Source organism: Hypanus sabinus, chromosome 15 (assembly GCF_030144855.1).
Source record: "Hypanus sabinus isolate sHypSab1 chromosome 15, sHypSab1.hap1, whole genome shotgun sequence".
Lineage (NCBI taxonomy): Eukaryota > Metazoa > Chordata > Chondrichthyes > Myliobatiformes > Dasyatidae > Hypanus > Hypanus sabinus.
In genome coordinates this window covers 34,627,839-34,648,343 of record NC_082720.1, presented here as the reverse complement: position 1 = coordinate 34,648,343, position 20,505 = coordinate 34,627,839, and the positions used below count along the sequence as shown (strand labels likewise).

At 39.1% G+C, this 20,505-nt stretch overlaps 1 protein-coding gene across 2 annotated transcripts in view; it reads right to left on the bottom strand.

Annotated features, from left to right (window-relative positions):
* Positions 1 to 20,505, bottom strand: part of sh3pxd2b (SH3 and PX domains 2B) — a 283,763-nt gene that overhangs the window by 95,879 nt on the left and 167,379 nt on the right. For both annotated transcript variants that reach the window (XM_059990197.1, XM_059990198.1), the window contains exon 5: positions 4,315 to 4,406. In XM_059990197.1, the coding sequence (XP_059846180.1) occupies positions 4,315 to 4,406 (92 nt within the window). The remainder of the gene's footprint in view (positions 1 to 4,314; positions 4,407 to 20,505) is intronic.

The following is a 20,505-nucleotide window of genomic DNA, read 5'->3' as shown; positions in this document are numbered from 1 at the left end:
AAGGCAGCTTATTCTGGGTGAATTCTTCAGTCGATAATGGTTAGGAACTAGTACACAATTTTATAGTACTGTAGTAATATTGGTAGTGTTCTATTTTGTTCTGTATTTTATTCAAATTTATAATTTGATACTCAGTTAAACAGTAGTTTGCCCTTTTTATACCTAACTATTTCAATGAAACTTGAGCTCATTTGGACAGCTGCTTAACTGGGCCAATGTGTACTGGTCCTGATGTTTACCACTTAATTTGAAATCCACTGTATTTATAAATATTAAACCAAGACAGAGTAAAGTTGATGTTGCAACAAATTCTTTGCCTCCTAAAACACAGATCTGGCACAGACAATTTCTTTGTGTGATGCTGAGCACCCCAGCAGCATTGAACTCTACTGCTGTATTCTGGAGAATTTTGCGGTCAAACGAACTGAAACTTTTGGCCCTCTGAATTGGTCATCGAGACTCAAATGTCTGACTTTCACACTAAGTGCAGACTTTTGGGACACGGTTCAGATTTGCCAGCTGGAGTCACCAAATTGATTCATGATTCAGTCCAATATTATTCTTTTCACTGCATGTTATAAGAACAAGATGGAAGCTTCTGAACTAAAGCAATATGATGAATGAATCAATCAATACTTCACAGTTTTAAGCAAAGGGATTTAGGGATTAAGAAAAAATATGGGTCAATTACAATGAAATAGGAAAATAGAGTGAAATCAGGAACAAAATATTCTTTCTTCAATCTGAATTTGGTAAAACTGTAGCAATTTACAATCTATTGGTATAGAACTACCCAGTGTAAGTTATTCATTTTCCTGTTGGTATTGGTTTATGGTTGTCACATGTACTTAGATACATGGTTTTTGTTTATGCACGTATTAAAGACAGATTATTGCATAGAAAATTACCTTGAACTAGTCACTCCTACACTCACTCCTCAGAAGCTGGTGGGTAAACTGTCCTTGTTGAGTGTCAACACCTCCCTCTATAACTGTATCTTGGACCTCCTGACAAAGGGACCTCAGACAGGCTGTTCTGGCAACAACATCTCTAGCTCCATCACAATGGGCATCAGCGCCCTCCCCAGGGATACACGCTCAGCCTGCCGCTGTTCACACTGCTGAGGCGCGACTGTACTGCTAGACCCAGCTCTAAACACATTATTAAGTTCATTGAAGACACACAGTGGGTGGCCTCGTCTGCAGCGATAATGAGTTGGCAGACAGAGTGGAGGTAGAGCAGCTTGTGGATTGGTGCAAACACAACAATTTGAGTCTCAGAGTGGACAAGACTAAAGAGATGATTGTGGACTTTAGGCTGACCACTCCCTGCTGCACAACAATGGCACCTTCATAGAGAGAAATAGACAGCACCAAAGAGGTACCTCCACTTCCTAAGGAGAATGAGGTGTACGAGGCTCCCCACCCCATTCTAACCACACTCCACCGGAGCACCATTGAAGGTGTCCTGACCAGCATGAGAATTGCAAGGCATCTAATCTCAAAACCCCACAACGGATTGTGAGGAACATTGAGAGAATCATTGTACCCTCCCCACCCCACATCCAGGGCATACAGTGGAAATGCTGCATTAACAGAGCCTTTAACATTGTCAAAGATCCCTCCCATCTGTCCCACAATTTCTTACTCCCTACAGTCAGCAGAAGGTACCACAGTATAAGGACAAGGACAGCTAGGCTGGGTAATAGCTTCTTCCCCAAGGCTGTGAACACCTTGCTACCTTGCAGTACACATTATTTATGATTTAGCAGTGATGCTGATGTATATTTAACCAAATATCATATATATGCACTTTATGTCATCTACAGAATCCTTTGGTTTATATCTTTTATATCATTCTGTTAATAATATTTTATGAGCTCTATGTACTGTGTTTGCACCTTGGCCCCTGAGGAACATTGTTTCATTTAACTGAATATACCTGTCTAGTTAAATGACAATAAACTTGACCTTGAAAAGAAAATAGAATGCAGAATAGAGTGTTGTAGTGACATAGAAACTGCAGTGCGGGTAGACAAATAAATTGTACTGACCACAATTGGGAGACCAAGGTTTCAAGATGTTTAGCATTGCAGACTGTTGAAACTTATCAAGATTTCTGCATTGTAGACAGGCAGCCCTTTAACCTTCAAAAGTGAACTTAACAACAAACATACACATCTGTAAAGGTCCCAGGCTGCTGAAAACAAACAATCCTTTCTGAAGCTACAGGAGAGGCAGCAAGAATCTACCAGCATTATTCCATGTTGCTAATGCCATACATTAGCAAGTTAAATAATCAAACTCTGCTCTTTTTTCAGCAAAATATGGGCTGGAGATAGTGGTCAGCTCTTAAGTCACTTCATATGAAACTCTGCACCGAATATCCTTGAGCTGTCATGATAGTGATTTGCAATTACTGCTCCTATTAATCAGAAGAACTACCTACATTATTAGAACTATCATAATTATGGTAAATTCGCTTTAGCTGCTTTGAAGTTGCTCTCTGTATTTTCCAGTCAGTGGTGAAAGAAAATCTCTCACATCTGACAAGAGTGAACATTTTTCACAATGGACACTCAATGTCAACTTCCACGATGGTTTTACATTCCACATCAATGGTAAAATATCTGTGGTATACAGGAGTAATGAAGATAAGAATAACCACAAGAAATATATCTTACTGAATATAAACACCCACAATTAAAAGTCACCTTTTAATTCTTTCACTGTAACTGATCAATGACTAGGGATAATTACAGGAGTAGGGATGAAGATGAACTGTATGAACTTTAGAAACTAAATAAAAATTAGTTTTATTGTTTGAAATGAATGGAACTTTAATTAATAGAATGGAGGGAATAAAATTCTCAGGGCCTAAAGGGTTGTTTGCCATTAAAAATTATTTAGTGCTGCATTAAAAATAGAGTTACGCCTCATTCAACAAAGTTTAACATTTCTAATTATGTTTTCGCTGTGAAGGAGAATGAAAGTACGATGTTTATATTAATTTGCTAATTTTGTCCTGGAGTAGGTACTGAAAGTGAAGTTCACATTTCTGTTTGACTACACACAGAGACACCAGATGTTGCTATCAGTTTGACATAACTGTAAAATCCAGTCCAATACCATTTGAACCTTTGTTTTTATTGAATTGTTTAAACCAGAAGTACCCAGCCATTTCAGATGCATGCTCCATAAAAAAAGAACATCAGTGTGATTTGATAAAGGATACAAATGCCCTCAACATTGCACTATTAGTAGAGCATACTGACACTATTTTTAATCTAACCTCATCGAGCTATATCCAGCAGAAACTTGCTGCCTGCCAGAGGTCAACTACTTCAGCAGATAGTCTGTAAATAATTTTACATTCTTCACTGAGAACCATAAGTATGTCTTTCGTCTCAGCATTTACTGTATTCTTCACATTCTTTATGTTACTTTGCTTTGTCATGTAAATTACAGAAAGTAGAAATTCATAGCTAGAATAAATGTTTCTCCAATGAGATGGTCCTTATTTAAGCAATGACACTAGAGCGCTATTATGTCACATGTAAAATGCGGATGCCCTAGCATCTGGTATTTTTGATTAACAACTTGCTCCAAAGCCGGAAAACATTAACAGACAGAACTGTATTACTCCAAAATGGGAAGCATGAAATTGTTCAGATAACGGAAAAGGAAAGGAAAACCACAAATAACTTTTAGCCATATTGTTAATTTCTGTTCTCCTTTCATGAAAAAAAGTTGATTGCTGCTGGATTTTTTCAGCATGTAAAGTGCATCAGTTAAATGTGCATTTTTTTCATGTTTATTCATGGAGCATCACATACTATTAGAACAAGTCTGTTAGGTCTTCACCCAATATTCATAAAGATTACTTTTCAACAAGGAACCAAATGATAATCAGGAGCAGGAAAAGAGCCTGATTTTCTCCATCTAAATCGAAGAGTGTTACAACTTTCTACTTGTTTTGCCCTTACTTGCAATTTTGCAAGATAACCACACTAATCTGAAATACTTAACAGTTCACTATTTAGAACAAAATGTACTATTTGTGATAATGAGTATTATTTTTCAGATTTATCCATTATATCATTATGACCAGGTTTAATATCACCTGTCGTAAAGTTAACAAATTTCACAATATATGGCAGTGATAATAAACCAGATTCTGATATTTAGAAATCTCTATTAATTCATCAAGACAAATTATTAAACTGATTTTCCAAAATATCAAACTTCGTACTGTTTTCCCAGCATCGTGCTGATGTCTCAATAATTAAGTCCCAATTTACCACAATATACTCACTCTTTTGGTGGGTTTAAGTCTTCAGGTCTTGTTTCAAAAAACTGGAGGACTTCATCACATTGTGAGATATGAGCTGGAAGTCGGATCAGGGCCTGCAAAATAATCAGGAAGCAATGAGAAAAGTTTTATTTTCTGATCTATTCATTGAAAGGAAATCTCAGTAAATTTTAATTTTTGAAAATACTTTGCTAAAATTCAGATTTTGACTAATTGAGATGACGCGTGGAATGGGCCTTCCTGGCCCTTTGAGCCGAGTCACTCAACAATTCCCCAATTTAATCCTAGCCTCATCGCAGGCAAATTTAGAATCACCAATTAACCTACCAATCAGTATGTCTTTGTTCTGTGGGAGGAAACCGAAGCGCCCGGAAGAAACCCACGCTGTCACGGGGAAAATGTACAAATTCCTTACAGACAGCAGCAGGAATTCAACCCAGGTTGCAGGTACTGTAAAGCGTTGTGCTAAGCACTACACTACCATGCCGTAAACTTCCATTCTTGCAAGCAATCAAAAACTGTTTTCAGATTGTATTCCATCTACCATTGTGAAAACATTAACATTCATAACTTTCTAATCAAGTTACTGATTCAAAAAGACAAATGTTACACAAATACACAGATTTTAAATGATTGCAGGAGAACCATATTTTGCAAATAAAATTGAGTTCAAGCATCTTGCTTTGCTCAGGAATGGAAAGATTAGCAGTACTGAAAAATAAATGATAATGTTGCAAATACAATTCAAGATTCTTTCTTCATCCTCCTCCTCTCATCCACCTGGCTTCACCCATTACCTGTCAGCTTGTACTCCTTCCCATCCCCCCAGCTTCATATTCTGGCTTCTTCCCACTTCCTTTTCAGTCACCTTGAAGGGTCTTGGGCTGAAATGTTGACTGTTTATTCTTCTCCATAGATGCTGCCTGACTTGCTGAGTTCCTCTAGCATTTTTGTGTGTGTTGCTCTGGATTTCCAGCATCTACAGATTCTCTTGCACTATTTTATCACCTGGTAATATATAACTTCCATTGCAATTTGTCCTTATTTGCAACTTCAAACATGACAAAATAACTCAAGATGTCTCCAAAAATAGAGACAAAAAAAATTCCTGGTAAATTACAAAGATCAATTCCTTTTACTTTCCTAATATCTACAGTTGCATGATCAGCTCATTTGTCGCTTAAATGCACACCATTATTGCCTCCAAACTCAATTATTTCTAAGCTCTCCTGACTGACCTCCCATATCAGTAACCTTTCAATATATATATTCTTTCCTGTTTAGCACCAAGTCATCCTTCGTGGCCCACAGTGGCTCTTGGCTTCCCAACTCTCAAATTTAGATCGCCAAGCCTTCTGTTTAAATTCCTGCATGCACTTGTCTGTTAGTGTCCTTGTACCTCACAATTCCTGACAATTCCCCAGAAATCTGTACATAATCCTGGGCTTTTGTGTATTCCTCTCTTCTTCTATCTAACCACCAGCAGCTGTAACTTTAGCTGTCCAAGTTGCACGTGATGGGATTCTTCCCTGAAGTTTCAATGTGTCATCCACACTCAGTGGTCAAGTTATTAGGAACTGTACACTTGCTCGTTAATGCAAATATCTAATCAGCCAATAATATGGCAGCAACTCAATACATAAAAGCATACAAACATGGTCAAAAGATTCAGTTGTTCTTCAGACCAAACATCATGATGGGGAAGAAATGTGTTCTAAGTAACTTTGACTGTGGAATGATTGTTGGTGCCTAATAGGTGGCTTGAGTATCTCAGAATCTATTGATGTCCTGGGATTTTCACAGACAACAGTCTCCAGAGTTTACAGAGGATGGTGTGAGAAACAAAAAACATCTAGTCAGTGACAGTTCTGTGAGTAAAAAAGCCTTGTTAACGAGAAACACACACAAAATGCTGGAGGAACTCAGCAGGCCAGGCAGCTTCGATAGAAGAGAGTATAGTTGATGTTTCGGGCCAAGACCCTTCATCAGGACTGGAGAAAAAATATGCTTGGCCTTCTGAATTCCGCCAGTATTTTGTGTGTGTTGCTTAGAATTCCAGCACCGGCAGATTCTCTTTTGCTTGTTGATGAGAGGGGTCAAAGGAGAATGGCCAAACTGGTTCTTGCTGAAAGGAGTGACAGTAACTCAAATCACCACACAATGAAATGACATGAACTGGGAATTGGATAACAGTGAGTAATTAAGGAGAGAGACTACCAAGCCATTTTCTGGTTGACAGTCTGTGACCAGTAGGATACAGGATTGCATCCTAACTTTTCAGAACCTGTGTCGACAGGCTAAGGAAATCAAAAATCAAATTTCAAAATTTTCAGATGATACAGAACTGGTGGTATTACAAATAGGTAGGGGCTTCAGGGAGACATAGAAGAGCTAAGTGAGTTGAGCACATAGCAGTTGGAGTACAATGAGAAAAATGTGACAATATCCACTTAGCACACAAAACAAAGTACTTTTATTTAAGCAGCAAGGTATTGGAAAGTGTTGTGCAAAGGAACCTAGGTGTCATTGTGCACAAGTCCCTGAAAGCCAATATACAAGTGGAGCTGGCATTTGTGACAGTAAATAATATTTGAGCCTAGGAGTAAAGATGTCAGAAGGTGATTATGTAAGCTTCTGGTGAGATTACCCACATCTGCAGTATTGTGTCTAGCATTAATGGTTAGGTCCATGAGGACAGAGAGAGCAGACTGGGCCTATATTCTTTACAGTTTAGGACAATGGGAAGAGATTTCATTGAGACATGAAACATGAAAAATTCCCTTTGCAAGTGACAGTGTAGACAGAGGAAGGTTATTTCCCCTCACTAAAGTGGGTAGAAACAAGAATCAAGGTCCCAGAATAAGGAGTAACCCATTTAAGATGGTTCAGGAAAAAAATCATTCACTCAGAAGGTGGTGATCCTTTAGAATTCTCTACGCCAGATGACTGTGGAGTCTCAGGCATCATATTTGTTTTAAATATTAAAGTGTAGATATAGGTAATGGGCTAGTGCAGAAATATATTGCTGGTGTGTTTCTTCTATTCCTAAAATTGTTCTTTGTGATCCAGCAATTTTTTTCTGTTTTAGTTTCATGAAACACCATCTAACAGTTACATGTATGAAAGTATAACAAAATGCATATTGTTGTTTTGTTGAGGCCTCTGCAGCTTCACTGGCATCAGAATAGTTGCTACATGAACTCCATGACTTAACTACCACTAAAGGGAACACTGACAATGATGAGCAATCCTCTATCCTTTCATTCCTAACTCCACCAAAAAGAAAGCAGTGGGGTACAATTCAGAGATGGTGGAGATGTCAGCCCTAGCTGGTTGAACAGTCCCTGGATGATTTGTCACAGAACCAAATTTCAGATCAGTGATTCACTGTGTGGACAACAGCCAATATAGCTTGGTATCTCATGCAGCTGTGAGCAGCACATCACAGTAACGCTCCAAAGCAGCATGTGAGCAAAATAATGATTGGAAGTGCTGACCTTGTGAGAAACGACGGAGGAACACAACAACAACTGACAAAATGTTATGCTTCCCCAATTTGAAAACAAAACCACAGATGGATTTAATTCTTCTATTTACCTCACAGGCTTCTTCAGGCTCAAGGGGCCAAAGATTCAGGGAATGACTTGCTGAAGAGTCTCACAAATGAGTGTGGGTAATCTCTGTTAAACTTGAAGGTTCTGTGTACTTTTTCTCTCCTATGCATTGTGTTTGATTTTCTTTACATTTTTTAAAGCCCTTTGCAGAATCCGCGATTCCACTAATTTTGATCTGGGTCAGCTACCTCCCAGTTTTCCTTGCATCTGGCATCTTATGGTCTTTTGTGTTGATGTCTATGAAGTTCCAGTGATGGATCTCAATTAGCATTTCCCACAGGCAACTTCTTAGTAGTGAGCATCATTGGGAATTCCCCCCTCATTCATCTGGTGAATATACCCAAGTCATTGAATTTGACATTGCCTATGTGACAGTATGGCAATGATAGGAGTCTAGGCACAGTGCAGGATAACAGAACTTGAAACTGTTCTCCTGAGACATGTTCAGAGTCTGTGGCAGGCAGTGCGATATGGAAGGCAATTTTTTTTTTGCACTTTGGATGTTTGATGTTTTCTTTGAATGGGTTCATGGTGCTTGTTTGTTTGTGGCTGTCCGTGGGAAGAAGAATCTCAGAGTTTTATACTGTATACACATTGATAATAAATCTTTGAAAGTAGTTAGCAGAATTTCAGATGGTGACAAGCAAACATGGAGGAGCAAGATCAGCTGGTTGAGTAACGTTGCAGCACAACCTCGCACTCAACGTCAGCAAGTCCAAAGAATTGATTATGGACTTCAGAAAGGGTAAAACATGGGAACACACGCCAGTCCTCATAGAGGGAGCGAAAGTGGAAAGAATGAGCAATTTCATGTTTCTGGGTGAGAACATCTCTGAGCATCTATCCTGGGTCCAACATATTGATGCAGTTACAACGAAAGCATTGCAGTGGCTATGTTTCATAAAGAATTTGAGCAGACTTGGTATGTCACCAAAGACACTCAGAAATTTCTACAGATGTACTGTGGAGACCATTCTAACTGGCTGCATCACCATCTCGTATGCGAAGGCACTGCACAGGATGGAGATAAGCTGCAGAAAGCTGTGAACTCAGTCAGTTCCATCATGGGGCACTAGCCTCTCCAACAGCCAGGACATCAAGGAATGACGCCTCAAAAAGGCAGCACTCGTTACTGTACCCCCCATCACTCATGGCATGCCACTTCTCATTGCTAACATCAGTGAAGATATGCAAAAGCCTGCAGTCACACACTCAATGATCAGGAACAGCTTCTTCTCCTCTGCCATCCAATTTCTAAGCCAAGAACACTACCTCACTAATTTTATTGCACTACTTATTTAATTTTAACTTTTTTATATATTTACTATAAATCACAGATATTTAAATTATGTTTGCATTGTACCGCCGTAGCATAGCAACAAATTTCATGATCTATGCCAGTGATATTAAACCTGATTCTAATTCTGATTCTGAGAATGGTGGAAAGAAGTGGCACACGTCCATTGAAAGCACATTTTCTTGATGGTGAAATAAGTTGTTTTGTTGATTTATCAACATTTTGATCAAAGACACATTCAATACAAGAACTAGGTAATTTGATTGGGATAATGAAATAAAGGCACCAATTTTTGTGAAAACGAACCTGAATCATGAATGGTGCTGAATTTTTGCGAAAATATTGTGGCCGGCAATAATTGACATTGTTTTTCTCACTTGGATATGCCAGACACAACTGAAAGTGTGTATAAACATCCCTGGCCCATGGAGACCAGGATTCTGCTTTCAGACCCTCATTATAAATGAAAATTTAAGTTGGCATCATCAAACCTTGCATGCTTTACATTAGAGAGATCCTTAATTCGCTTTGGGCGTATCATGTAAAGAATGCAATAGTGATTCTGTTTTGCAGAATGGTCACACTCAAAAAGGCCGAATTCATCATTAAGTGCTTACATTACACAGGACATGCCCTCTTCTCATTGCTACCATCAAGGAGGTGGTACAGGAGCCTGAAGACACACCTTCACTGATTTAGGATCAGCTTCTTTCCCTCCGCCATCAGATTTCTAAATGGACATAGAACCCATGAACACTAACTACATCACTGCTTATTTTTGATCTATTTATTTAATTTAACTTTTTTATATATACAGTGGTGCTAGAAAGTTTCTGAACCCTGCAGAATTTCCTCTATTTCTGCATGAATATGACCTAAAATGCGATCAGATCTTCACGTAAGTCCTAAAACTAGTTAAAAAGAACCCAATTAAATAAATAACACTAAAAAACATTATACTTGCTCTTACTTTACAGTTTTTATTACTATGTACTGCTGCCACATAACAACAAATTTCACAACATATGCTGGTGAAATTCTGATTCTGATTCTATTCTTACATTCCACCTAATTCATCTGTAGCTTCCTCAAAGATGCAGTTGGTACTGAACAGTCCAGTTACATACTCCGAGGGAGTTGTCTTCACTGACTCCAGCACAGTAACCCAGAGGTTCTTCCCCTGGGTTGCTGAGGGGGAAATTTGTCATGTTTCAATGACTTGCAATATTTCTTACTGGAACATGTGCAAGAATGCATGCTTCAGCTGAATTACAAAGAAACTTTCAGTTGAGTTAAATAACAGAGGGTTGTAGATGGACTCTGATCGCTACACCAGCAGAGAAATCAATACTTCAGAAAGAATTTGGACAGAAAACTGGCCTTTTGCAGTATAAATCTGAGACAACCCCTATTCCCTTTGGCACAGAGCTACTACAGAGCACTAGACCAGATCCCCATCTGGATATTCTATGCAACCTAACCATTTTGTATATTCAATGTAGCACACAGAGACTATTCAAGTCGTAATCTAAATAGAAGATGGGAGCCTTTCAATAAAGTGAGCAGATACAGTATGTGTAGGCAGTACTTCCTTGCTTTCTCGCATTTCTCTCTTTACTTTGAAAACTTCTTTCAAACTATTGATGAATCTCCATTGCCAGCTGCCCTAGCTGAACATCATTTTTTGTTTGACTGATCTTCTGAAAAGCAATTTCAGATTTTTATTCCACATGATAATTAACACGGAGTTACCTTGCTGTTCACGTGGTGCTTAGAAAATGAAGTGTTGTTCTGAATGGATGTTGAACACACCAAAACTGAGCTAAGATTTGTAATTAAATATTGGCCAAATTAATTAAAACCTTAACCCTGACTTATATTCTATATCACATGACATAAAGGTTAGTGGAACAAGTTAAAACGTATATTTTAAATGCAATTTTATTACATATAAAAAAATCAGCACCACACCCTCTTATTTGATTTTGTTGGCTTGATGTTACAGAAACTTCCGGATACCAATGAAATGCTCTGCTGAAAGTCTAGTCCACCAAGATAAAAAGGCCTCTTGTAACCAAAGACCTTCCTACATCACAACATAAGTGATAATCTGCCATTTATGGCCACCTTCTGCTCTTTGTGACATCTGGAAATTCATTTGTGTTAGAACATAGAATAGTACAGCACATTACAGGCCCTTTGGCCCACAATGTTGTGCCGACCCTCAAACCCTGCCTCCCATATAACCCCCCACCTTAAATTCCTCCATATGCCTGTCTAGTAGTCTCTTAAACTTCACTAGTGTATCTGCATCCACCACTGACTCAGGCAGTGCATTCCACGCACCAACCACTCTCTGAGTGAAAATCCTTCCTCTAATATCCCCCTTGAACTTCCCTCCCCTTACCTTAAAGCCATGTCCTCTTGTACTGAGCAGTGGTGCCCTGGGGAAGAGGCGCTGGCTGTCCACTCTGTCTATTCCTCTTAATAACTTGTACACCTCTATCATGTCTCCTCTCATCCTCCTTCTCTCCAAAGAGTAAAGCCCTAGCTCCCTTAATCTCTGATCATAATCCATACTCTCTAAACCAGGCAGCATCCTGGTAAATCTCCTCTGTACCCTTTCCAATGCTTCCACATCCTTCCTATACTGAGGCGACCAGAACTGGACACAGTACTCCAAGTGTGGCCTAACTAGAGTTTTATAGAGCTGCATCATTACATCGCGTTTCTTAAACTCTATCCCTCGACTTATGAAAGCTAACACCCCATAAGCTTTCTTAACTACCCTATCTACCTGTGAGGCAACTTTCAGGGATTTGTGGACATGTACCCCCAGATCCCTCTGCTCCTCCACACTACCAAGTATCCTGCCATTTACTTTGTACTCTGCCTTGGAGTTTGTCCTTCCAAAGTGTACCACTTCACACTTCTCTGGGTTCAACTCCATCTGCCACTTCTCAGCCCAATTCTGCATCCTATCAATATCTCAAATTAAGAGTTAATGTTAATGTCTCAACTTTAGTGTTTATTAATGTCTCAAATTCAGTGTTTTCAAACTAAATTGAGATTAGGACCCAGCTAAATTACTGGATCATGATATATGTGATTAAGCTGAAAGTATTGCTAGGTTCTGCTGGGAATGCTAGAAGCCCTCATCAAGAAGGTAGTAGGCCCTGAAGAAATTGGGGCGATGTCTGTTCCTTTGTATCTAAGTATTTTAAGAGTCATAAAATTCTCACTCTGTGTCCCTGCCATGGCCATACATACCACAGATGTCTCAGAAACTATATTAACATCTCTTTGAAACTGCCAGCAACTGAGATAAGCTCATTCATTTATGATGTGTGATGTATTATTGAGGAAGATGGAACTCTGCAGAAGGACTTGGACAGATTAGGGGAATGGGCAAAGAAGTGACAGATGGAATACAGCAAAGAAAAATGTACAGTTATGCACTTTGGTAGAAAGAATGTTTTCTAAGTGGGGTCAAATTCAGAAATTGGAGGTGCAAAGAGAGCCAGGAGCTCCAATGCCAAATTCTCTAAGGGTCAACTTGCAAGGCAATGATAGCATTCATTTTGAGAGGATTCAAACATAAAAGAAAGGAGACTTTAAAAGATAATGTTCAAACTACATTTGCAGTATTGTGAGCTGTTTTGGGCCCTATACTGAAGAAAGAATTTGTTGGAATTGGAAAGGGTCCAGAAGATGTTTACGAGAAGTATCCAAGGAATGAAAGGGTTAAGGTGTGAGAAGCATTTGATGGCTCTGGGCCTTACTCACTGGAGTTTGGAAGAATGTTAATAAAGGGATCAAAGGTTACAGTGAGAAGGCTGGAGAATGGGTTGCTGGGGAAAATAAGTCAGCCAGGATCGAATGGTGGCGTAGACTGGATGGACCAAATGGCCAAATTCTGCGCCTATGTCTTATGTTCTTATGTGGAACAAATTTTAGAACCTTAGGTTTTCTCAATGAATTATCAACCATTGAAGGACTTCTCTGAGTGCACTCAGAGCTATTGTGCAGAAAATGCAGAATCCATTTTGGTCTATCATATTTCTTATAGGTAATCTGTTTTTGAAATGCCGAACAAGGAATAAATGTTAGCCTGGGTATAAATAATAACTTCCCTATTCTTTTTCAAAACTATATGTTAGGATCTTTTAAATCCTTCCACAAAGGCAGAAGGAGCCTTGATACTGAGATTTTCAATCTAAAATATGGCATCATTGGAAGAGGAATACTCCTTCAGTGTTGCAGTGAATCTTTTGTGTTCCAAATACTGTGATTTGTGAGAGCTGGCACATTATACAAATGGATGTGAACCAAAACTTTTTCACAGAAAGGAAGAAAAATTGCAAGCTAGGGAGTTCTGAAACCACAGAAAACAAACTAGAAACACCCGAAAACAGTGACAAAAGAGTTAGATAGGAAAAGACTTGTGCAACAAAAATGCACTGTGGATTTGCTGGCCTCATTGGACTTTTCCTGTGTTGTTTATTTTTCACAGTTCTATGTAATCAAATGGAAATGAAATGCAGGTGCTTTATATTTTGATAGCCTCTGTTATTAATACTGGCCTTCACAAGATACAATGAGCCATCCACATCTGCTAGAGCATTAATCAAAGCAAATTCCAATTATAGTTGAATGCTTGTCAAAATGATCCCAATAACAACTTTCTTGGATTATCACGTTGTTACGAATGTGCCACAACTCTGAGGGGCCGAAGGGTACAAAGTAGCCCCCTCCTTTTTGAGAATCACAAGATCGCTATTAATTTGGCTCTGGGACCCAGGATATGAGAGAGAGACACGCAGAATCCTCAAAGTTTGGAATGTGTCCTGGGCCTCCAAAAAACAAAGCCACTGATAACGGCCATTGTCTCTTGGAGACGGAATTGTGTATTGAGTACTGTACTATTCATTGAAGCCCTCAGGGAATGAACAGAGGGGACTGGTTGAGGGGGGGCTGGTTGGGGAATGACATCATCCCAACCTGATTGACATCTGAGACCCCGTGAGTAAGGATAAAAGAGGGTCTGGGGAACAACCCCTTCAGACGCACCCAGGAGAAATGCTAGAAATCCCGTGACAGCGTTTAATAGCGACAGCCGGTGCTGACTCGTGTGTGTGTCCATCCTTGCCCGGATGACGAGTTTTCCATAGCTAAAGGAACAAAAACGGAACTACAAATGGAACTACAAAAAGGGAACTCTCGAAGGATCGACATCATAAAAAGGAAAAGCTGGCAAGTTTAAAAGTCTCTCTCTTGACTCCAACCAAAGACTGCAGCCCGAATGAACTAAGTGACTTTGATATTTCCATCGGACAATACATTACCCTCTAAACAATGATAGAGCTATTTCTTATTGAATATTATTATACCCGCACTTTTAGAGTTAGTAATGACGACGTATATTATCTGTATGTTTGCATTGATATTATTTTTGTGTATTTTTACCAATAAATACTGTTAAAAATAGTACCATCAGACTTCAACGGACCTCTCTATCTTTGCTGGTAAGTGACCCAGTTACGGGGTTCGTAACAACGTATACCAATACTCAATACTAAAATGAACCACAATTACACATGATAATTTGTAGTGACTACTTTTGAAAGTTTCTCCCTTCTCTCTGTTCAGTGTCAAGAAGGATTTTGACCCAAAGTGTGAACTACATGGAATAGGTTTGTGACACCATAACAAAATTGATATGTGTATGCTTTACAGCCGATACCTAGATTGAAACAAGGACACACAGCAGTGGAAATAGAACCCCTTAAAAGCGGCAGAGATCAAAGTAAACTAGGGTTATGCCTTTGCCCATCTGAAGTCAATAAATGGACCACAAACAGCTCACCAAAATCAACATGAAACAGCATACATGAAAGATTTACCACAGTTAAATTTTATGCTACCCCACATAAAAAGTAGGTTGCACCTCTGAAAACGTAACTGGAAGAAAGAGATCCCAACTGGACCTGGATTTGCAGAATGAACTGCAGCTAATTCATTAGTCACACTTCATTCAATTTCTGTCGTGTCAGGCAAAGTTCATTTATCTGTTACAAACATCAGTGCTCTACTAAGTCCAATAACCGGTTACCCTTCAGAGTACTCATTTTAGCATGAAGTTGCTTGAGTTACAGCATTTTTCAATGTACATCAAATGGATTTACCAGGTTCAGATCTACAAATGAATCGATCAGAATATATCCATATACACTTCTATGGTCCATTTTCATAAAATTATACCTGCAACTTTTCCTCTGTAAAAATTCTTCACTTTGCTGACTTCAACATACCACCTAAACTTCCTGCAAAGCCTACTTAACCGTCCTACTTATTTAACAATGCACGGACTTCTGACCGACATATGTCCTTTTAAATGAGGCCCTGTGTAGTACCATGGCCTTCAATGATACCTGCTCATATGCCTGAGTCAGAACAAGCCCCACCATTAAATACGTGGGGTATCCAACTTGGCTAGCTTTGGAAGAATTCGGCAAGTTTCAATCAGATCCCTATGCATGGTTATTAAATAATTTAGCAACTATCTTTGGACTGTATCAGGAATATGTGGGGATCTTACTGAAACCTTCCAAATATTGAAAGGACTAGATAGGGCAGAGGTGGAGAGGATGTTTTCTATTGTGGGGGTATCAGAGGGCACAGCCTCAAAATTGAGGGATGAGCTTTTAGAACACAGATAACAAGCAATTACTTTTAGCCAGAGAGTAGTGAATCTGTGGAATGCTCTGCCACAGACAGCAGTGGAGGCCAGGTCTGTGGGTGTATTTAAGGCTGAAGTTGATCATTTCCTGATTGGTCAGGGCATCAAAGAATATGGCAAGCAGGCAAATATATGGGGTTGAGTGGGATCTGAGATCAGCAATGATGGAATGGTGGAGCAGACTCGATGGGCTGAATGGCCTAATTATGTTCCTATGTCTTATGGTCTAAGTGATGGGTTATATTTCTTTTTCTAATTCCACACTCATTGCTTCCTGCAGGTTCATTCATGTGGGAATGTAAAAGCAAATGCAATTTATCCCCAGTAGTAAATGGTCAATATAAAAGGCTAGTCTCACAGCAGTACTTACCTTCCACCTGACCTTGGTCTGCACAACTTCTAGTTGCTTTCCTTTATGGTAGCCAACAAAATTAAAGTTTCTTTACTTTTAATTACTACATCTACCCCTGAACTTTTTCAGCCACTCATTCATTTCCTTTTACTTTCTCTGGATAAGATTCTCCCATTTCAGAGGTTATGATTTATACAAGATGGTAATAATAAATTTCACTTACATAGAAACACAGCACAATACAGGCCCTTCAGCCCACAATGCTGTGTCAAACATGTACTTACTTTAGAAATTACCTAGGGTTAACCATAGCCCTCTATTTTTCTAAGCTCCATGTTCCTACCTAGGAGTCTCTTAAAAGACCCTATTGTATCTGCCTCCACTACCATTGCTGGTAGCCCATTCCACACAATCACCACTCTCTGCATTTAAAATTTACTCCTGACTTCCAAGCACCTTAAAACTGTGCTCTCTCGTGTCAGTCTTGGCCACACTGATGAATTATTCAAACAATGCAATTATATCTATGGAGGATCTCAAAGGTGTGACCATCTTCTTCATTTGAAGACAGTGAACTAAAAATTCCAACCCAAACATTTTTCTCAAATGCCGCCATAACAAAGTAATCCATTTAAACAAAGTACACTTAAGGGAGTGAATCTACACAACAGATTCTATGCAGAGAATACCAAAAGAACGAAATACATTGATGACAAATTTCAAATAAGCATTAATGGTATTGTATTAATTTTAACTACATTGGGGGCAATCTGAATGACCCTAGATGATTGCACAACTATTGCCTACAGGGAGACATCTAACAAGATATGGAGAAAAGTAAGAAATAAAAAGTTTACCCAAAACTACATAAAATTTCAATAGATGGGGTAACATGCAGTTATATTAATTTAAAAATTTCTAGACCTCAGGAAATGGACTAAATGAAATAAAAACTCCTGCAGGTTTTCAACATATCTCCTTCTTGCAAAGTCAAGAAACCGCAATTTTTCAGTGCGCTTAAAGTGGTCCTAAAATTGCCAGTAAATTTACAGCCAGAAAATTACCTGGATCCAATTCATATCTCACTGGTGTTGTGTTTTTTGTTGTGTTACTTGGCATCTTTACGCATCGCTATACTTCCTGTAGCCTTGATCGCAGCATGAATTATGAGAGTGATGTGCTTTCATGATTGCAATTCCTTACATGGTACGCCCAAAGTGAATTAAGATTGTCTACTGTAGAGAATGGAAAGTTTGATAATGCCAACTTAAATTTTCATTCATAATGAGGGACTGAAAACAGAATCCTGGCTCTCCATCGGCCATGGATGTCTATACGTACTTTCAGTTGTGTCTGGCACACGCAAATGAGAAAAACAATCTCAGTAACCGCCAACCACAATATTTTGGCAAAAATTCAGAGCCATTCGTGATTCAGGATCCAGTTTTCACAAAAATTGGTGCCTTCTTTTCATTATCCCAATCAAATTACCCAATTCTTGTATTGAATGTGGCTTCACTCAAAATGTTGATGAATCACCATTTTGCAGCAAAACAACTTATTTCACCATCAATAAAATGTACTTTCAATGGACTCATGCCACCCCTTTCCACCATTCTCAGAATCAGAACTGGAATCAGGTTTAACATCACTGGTATAGGTCATGAAATCTGTTGCTATGCTGCAGCAGTACAATGGAAACACAGTAATAAAGAACATCAGTGAATTACAGTAAAAATATATATTAAAAAGTTAAAACTAAATAAGTAGTGCAAAAAAAGTAGAGAGGTAGTGTTCATGGCAGAGGGGAAGAAGCTGCTCCTGAGCCATTGACTGTGTGCCTTGAGGCTCTTGCCTGTCCTTGCTGAAGGTGGCAAAGAGAAGCGGGCATTTCATGAGTGATGGGGGGTATACTGACGGATGCCACCTTTTTGAGGCATCATTCCTTAAAGATGTCCTGGCTGTCGGGGAAGCTAGTGCCCATGATGGAGCTGACTCAGTTTACAACTTTCTGCAGCTTATTTCGATCCTGTGCAGCGCCCTCACATACTGGACAGTGATGCAGCCAGTTAGAATAGTCTCCACAGTGCATTTGTAGAAATTTGTGAGTGTCTTTGGTGACATAACAACCTCTAATGATATATACTCACTTCTGTGCCTTCCTTATAACCACATCAAATATATGTTGGGCCCAGGATAGACCGTTTGAGATGTTTACACCCAGAAACTTGAAATTGCTCACACTTTCCACTTCTGATCCCTCGACGAGGATTGGTGTATGTTCCCTCACCTTCAATGCATTCTGGCATTGAATATACCATAGTTTGTAAAAGGCAATCAGATGCTGGTGACCAACACAATCCAGTCACATGCTGAGGGACATACTAATTTCTGGTGCATTCACCACAAAGGCTTTATAAAGAAGGACATGCTGTCATTGGACACCGAGGGCCTGGCCCCATGTAGCAGCTTCTCAAAGACTTCATGGATGCTTTGTTTGGGGGGGAGGGGGGGGGGGTCATGAATAGTTTTGATGCATCAAGGGCAACAGTTTGAATTGATGGCATAATGCATGTAGAGAAAGGCACTTACTGTAAATATTATTTATAAAACATTTTTGCAATTAAAAAATCTAATCAACCAATGAGTCCTTTATTCAAGTAACACAGCATTTCACTGAATGGGATGGCTTAACCTTAAAAAAGTGATGCTTAACAATATTCTGTATGAAGTAAACTAAATTTAAAAGATTGATGTCAGCTGTGATAATGTCCAAGAACTTGAATTCCAGTTATATGGATAATATTTAACACTAAAGTGTTTTTCCAAATCAAGTTTGCAGATTAGAGGATGTACAACCTTTGAGTTAGACCCATAGATTGGAAATAAACGTGTTACTGAACATTACCCAAGGCATGGCTTTCATCTGCCATTTATAAAATACATGCCTAAATAAAGATACTTCGGCAATGTATGGAAACATGGATGCGCAGCAACATAAGGACCACTGGTACAATTATGCAAGCCAGTGTTAATTCATGCTTCCTTCTAGACAAGCATTTCAAGTATAAATCTATCTCCTGCCACCTTTGCGACCTTGCTATTAAGAAACTGCTGAGATACACCAGACAGAGGAAGCACAGAATTGCACAAGGCTTTTACTGATGAATTTGAACAAAAAGCATGACATTGTATTACACTAATTGTCTGGACAGAGGGTGGAGGTGTAGTGCATTGAATACAAATCCAGTCCATTTCAAAGGACGTTCAGTCAAAGTCACCTAAGGTACGCCTTGGCAGACTTTCTACACACATCTGTAGTACTGGGTGATTCACTTTAAAGCATTTGCCCTTGGGCTATAATTTGCAGTGCACTTTCACAAGCCTATGTAGTTTTCAACATTTCTGGAAATCAAAATTCTGCATACAAGCTAAGCCCACAACATAAATTATTAGTGCTCCTCAATACAGTCAGAAGAGTAACAAAGCAATCAACAAAAACTGCAAGCATTGAATCAGCACCACCAACAGTAAACCTAATTTTCAACAGTCATTTGGGACCAAACTGGTAGAGGACATGCAGAATTAACCCATGCTTATTTAATCTGATACAGTCCAATTACAAAATTGCCTGCTCAGTAAATGGCTTCAGGATCTAACCAAACCTGTACATGTGTTTTGAAGCACAAAACAAAAACCCAAGCCCCAAGATGATGGAGATCTGAAATTAAAACAGGGAATACACAAAGCAGTCATTGGGCTGCATAGGCTCTGTGGAGTGAGAGAATGGTAATATTTTAGGGAATTGGACTGTTGACTGTTTTAGCTTCCCACCACAGGATCCTTGTCCTTTGGCAAGGGCTGAGCTTGCATAGTTGTGAGACAGCACAGCACATATATAATCACCAGGAGACACAAGCCATACTTTGTCATCTGTCCAAAGGTTCCACAGAGCACTCACGGCTGTTATTTATTATTGCTGTAGGATGACAATGATATGTTCCATCAGGCTATTGGTGGCAGTCACTGTACATTTTACCCTCATCTCAGTACATTGCCTTTCAAGTCAGCACCAAGCTATTCAGAGGGTTGATCTGCTGTATTTAATTTTGTTTAGGTACATCAACTCCCATTGGCAAAGAGTACATGTTAGCTGTACTGTCAGAGGATGAGAACTAACTTTCTATCTTTG